Genomic DNA, 4,786 nt, shown 5'->3' on the forward strand with positions numbered 1-4,786 from the left:
TAGTTTTAATTAGCATCTTACGTTAACTGGTTTAAGCCATTCTACTATCTGTAATACAATCCACATTCCACATTGCGTCATCTTTCCATTTATGTTTCCTACTTATTCACTACGAACATCGCTTCTAACTCGCTTCTTGTGCCATTGGCGCAACCAGGTCATCTAGTTTTCATTAAAGAATGCTTAGGGTAGTTGTTACATTAATTTGTTCATATGTTAGTGTGTTGTTTTCGAGAGGGAGGGGGTGTGAATGAGCCAAAATCCCAGGAGTTCAAATTTTATATGTGCTAGCACAATGCACGTGCGTTGCTACAAAACTATAAAATATGAGGAGTTGGGTCACTGCCTTAGCAAGTCGTCAAAATACGTTGGTGTCCTGCGGCCTTCGCATGTGATTCATGATTAAAAATAGTGAAAATATAACTAAAGATCAAGTTGCATGCATTGGTGAATCTTAAGCCATCCGTAGGTTCTTTGCAAGACATAACATTCTGAATGTTGGGTACATGTTAGAATAGGCATTAGTGGATTGACCGTACAAGGTCGCCGATCGGGTAGAACGGCAAGGACTACTATCGCTTTGGAGTTACAATTTGTTCACTTTCTTATTCTGTGATATAGAATTGGAAGAGTTGGTTGAAAAGAGAAACCGAAAACAAGAGCATAATTTTGAATTGGATTCACATTTTGCATTTGTTATTTGTGCATTCTGCAAGTATTTGTCTCACATGAAAGTAGTAGCGTACTTGTTTATTTGCTTTAGGTCTCATATGTGAGTAAAAGTGCATTTGTTTATTTATGTCTCTTAGAAGTTTACTAGTCCCACATATGGGCTGGGTGCGTTTTTCTTAACATGTAAACATTTCACCTCAATATGAAACATGTATGGAGAAAATGTCGACCTTACATACAAACATACATGACATGCATGATAATTTCAATTTTTATTCTGTTATTTATACTTTAATAAATAATTTACAACTATAGAATAATCAAACACCATGATCATATGTATTTTCAGCTTTGATTCTCCTATTATTACTTCAAATATTCATGTTGCATACAACCAAATATCATTGAAATATTCCCTCTGTTTCATAATATAAGAACATTTTTAACATTGCACTAGTGTCAAAAAAGCTCGTATATTATGGGACAGAGGGAGTATATTACAAAACAATTCTGCAACACCGTGCGGAATATCATCTAGTTTCTTTTAATCCTGCAAACAGAAAACGACAGCATAATTCGGCACATCATTGCAAGAGACGAGGCAAGTGGATTTTGTTTCTTATTTTTTGAGAAACATACGCTAGAAGGAACACAAACCTGCGGTTGAACTGTCAAATCTCTAAAACCAATCCACCATGCCTCTGTCCCTTCCTCTTCCTCCTGGCCACAACCAGAGGAGGGATGCTCTGCTCACTCCAGAACACCTGGTCAGGATCAACCTCTGCCTTCACCATTGCCAACCTCCTGAAGTTTCCCCTGAAGTACATTCTCCCCCACACCTTGGCCTCCTCATAGCTTGTATTGCCCTCCACATTCTGCCCCAAGTCCAGGTCCCTGAAGTTAATGTATGCAGCTCTAGGCCTATTGCTCACATAGGGTGTCATGAGCTCATGCACCCCCCTGACCCAACCCAAATGCTTCTCCTCATATGACACGTTCTTGTCACTTCCCCACTTGACATAGTACTGGAAGTTGTAGAGGTACCCTCTGCGGTGCGCATACGGCGTGTCGGATTCTGGTATCTCGCTCATCCTGCCGCCCTGGGGGTCGATATCGATCGAGCCGCCCTGGTGTTCGACGATCTTGGTGAACAACATGCTTAGACCGGTTGCCGGAATTGGCGATGTCAGGTAGTCTAGCTTGATCTTGTAGTATTCTTTGGGTTGGAGTGTTCTGTCCAGAAACACTTCTGCCGGTTGGCCATTGGTGTAGCCGTAGAAGTAGAGCATCGACTGAATCCAGTTCATCTCTCTGCAATCGCTTGGCTTAATGTCTAGTTCTGGCAAATGGATGCCCATTTGGGTAACCATCCCGCTGCAATTGCCAAGAAAGAATGACTTGAACACCACCAATGGCCGTCTCTTGCCGCCGTCATCGACCTTGGGCTCCATTTCCAGCTTGACGAAGAGATCGTCCGGGAGGGCGTGTGCCACGAGCTGCCATTTGGTCAGGAGACGGAGCATTGCTTCCTCGTCCTCGTCACCATGCCGGAGTAGCCGACGGACGGTGAAGGCGGATACGACGCTCGGGACGGGGACCAGACTCACGGTCCAAGAAACGACGATGCCGAAGCTTCCTCCTCCGCCGCCCCTGATCGCCCAGAAGAGGTCCTCCCCCATGGCTGACCGGTTCAGGAGCTTCCCTCCCGCGTCCACCACCTCGGCGTCTACGACGTTGTCGGCGGCCAGGCCGTATTTGCGCATCATCGGCCCGAATCCGCCGCCGCTGAGGTGCCCACCGACGCAGACCGTGGGGCAGATCCCGGCGGGGAACCCCAGCTCACCACCGCTCCCCTCCGCGACCGCGTAGTAGAGCTCCCCAAGGGTGGCCCCGGGCTGGGCGCGCGCCACGCGGCGTTCCGCATCGACCCGCACTGTTCGGAGCGCGGCGACGTCGATGACGGCGAACGGGCGGCCGCCGCTGGGACGGATCGCGCGATATGATAGGCCTTCGTAGTCGTGGCCTCCGCTGCGGGCGCGGACGGTGAGGCCGTGGGCCTTGCAGCAGGCCACGGACGCCTGCACCTCGGCGACGGTCCTGGGCGTGAGGAGCAGCGATGGCCTCGGCGTCTGAGGCGAGGCGAAGCGGAGGTTCTGGATGGTGGAGGCGAGAAGGGGCGGGTAGGAGGCGTCCGCCGGCGCGTGGACGAGCTCGGACGGGTCGGCGGTGTCCGGCGAGAGGCGGGACACACAACGCAGGAAGCTCTCGTGGAGGCCGCCCTCTTCTTCTTGGAGCTCCTGCGGCTGCGGGGACGAAGGCGAGACGAGGAGGAGCAGGAGGAGGAGGGGACAGAGACGCGTGAATGGCCGCATCGTCTTCTTGCCCTGGCTCCCCTTGCTCTGCCTAAGCAATTATCAGCGGGAGAATGGTGATAGGATCAAGGTGTTCTAGTTGGCTTTGAATATGGTATAGGTGGACTCCCCTCACGCTCACGCTGATGGTGACAGGTGACTGAAGTCTGGAGAGGAGAAAACGAAACTACTTTGCGAACGACAGATGCGCGGCCGATTCAGGGACGATGCAAAATCTGACGATGTACTGAAGTTTGCTTTCTAGCACCAACGGCTTGATTAACAGTGTCGAAGCTTAGCACGCCATGATTCGACAGGCCAACTGCTCGGTATTTCCAACACACCTAAAATTGCTCCATCACATCGTGTCACGTCACATCACTAAAATGTACTTTCTTGGTTCGAAAATACTCCCTCCGTCCCATAAATGTAAAAAACTCTTTTATATTATGAGAGAGAGGGAATAATTGTAAAAATAAATAAATGTATATAGACATATTTAGTTCTAAATACATTCTTTTTATCTCATTTCGTGATAAGTGAACTCCTTCTCAACTCTCCATACTACAAACCTGCATTGGTTGAACTCAACTAACGTAGTGTTACTACCAAAGAAGGAGGGTGCTGAGGACATATCACATTTCCGCCCCATCGGTCTCATCCATGTTTTCCCAAAGATTCTGCAAAATTCATGGCAACTCGACTAGCTCCGTTCATGAATGGGCTGGTGTCCTATTCTCAAAGCGCGTTCACCAAATCAAGAAGTATTCATGATAACTTTATGTTTGTTTGGGGCTTCGCCCGACGTCTACACCGGACAAAGACTCCTTCCTTGTTGCTAAAGCTGGACATAAGCAGTGCCCTAAGGGTTCGAGTCGTTAACCGACGATCCCATCGATCCTTTGTTGATCTCATGTCGGGACTCTCAATGAAGCACCAATGTCGGTGGTAAAACCGGCAAACCTCAGGGTATGGGGTCCCGAGCTATGGATTTTGGATCATTGGTAACAGGGACGAAGGGGGTAATATTTACACAGGTTCGGGTCCTCTCAAATAAGTAATACCCTACGTCCTGCTTTTGATTGTATTGATGATGATGTATCGAGTGCAAGCTTGATCTACCTCGAGATCGTAAGGAGAGATCTAACCCTAGGGCTAGGTGAATGTAATTGTGATTGGATCTCCTCTATAGGTTAAACCCTCTAGCTTATATACACGCAAGGTAGGGCATCTAGGGTTACATGGTCAGTATCCATGGGGCGCATGGAGATGGTAGGAAACATCTTGGAGTACACGCCAAGTCTTCGGTAGAGCCAGTCTTGAACACACATAGGCATGAAGCTCTCAGAGTCTTGCCGTATGGGAGCCAGGGCATGAAGGCCCGGCCCGAGAACTGTAGACCGACTAGGTTGGTACCCCCTAGTCCAGGACGCCATCACCACCGCCATCGTCTTCCACCAATCCATCTTTAGAGTTGTACTGACGCATTGACCTTCCCAGGCCTAGCTGTCGTCGACGTCACCACGACATCAGACAATGCCACCATCATGCGTGTGTCCATCATCACGCGCCCACTATCAAGACCCCACTGCTCCATGTCGTCGAGACCCGCCATTGTTGACGTGCCTGATACCACGTCGCTCCTTCTTCGCGAACACCACTTGTTGCCACTGGTCGCATCCCCTCCACTTGCAGTTCCTCTAACCAAGCACCCAAACGCCCTAGGCAATGCCTCCAAGAAGGGCACGGCACACGCAGTGCTG

At 49.2% G+C, this 4,786-nt stretch overlaps 1 protein-coding gene across 1 annotated transcript; it reads right to left on the reverse strand.

Annotated features, from left to right (window-relative positions):
- Nucleotides 1–1,008: 1,008 nt before the first annotated feature.
- LOC125552266 (berberine bridge enzyme-like Cyn d 4) lies at nucleotides 1,009–3,123 on the reverse strand. The gene is made up of 2 exons (XM_048715763.1): nucleotides 1,330–3,123; nucleotides 1,009–1,222 (listed from the first exon to the last, which is right to left on the reverse strand). The coding sequence occupies exon 1, from the start codon at nucleotides 3,042–3,044 to the stop codon at nucleotides 1,344–1,346; it is 1,701 nt and encodes a 566-aa protein (XP_048571720.1). The 5' UTR covers nucleotides 3,045–3,123; the 3' UTR covers nucleotides 1,009–1,222; nucleotides 1,330–1,343.
- Between the last annotated feature and the right edge of the window lie 1,663 nt (nucleotides 3,124–4,786).

The sequence above is a fragment of the Triticum urartu genome, chromosome 4, assembly GCF_003073215.2.
Source record: "Triticum urartu cultivar G1812 chromosome 4, Tu2.1, whole genome shotgun sequence".
Classification (NCBI taxonomy): domain Eukaryota; kingdom Viridiplantae; phylum Streptophyta; class Magnoliopsida; order Poales; family Poaceae; genus Triticum; species Triticum urartu.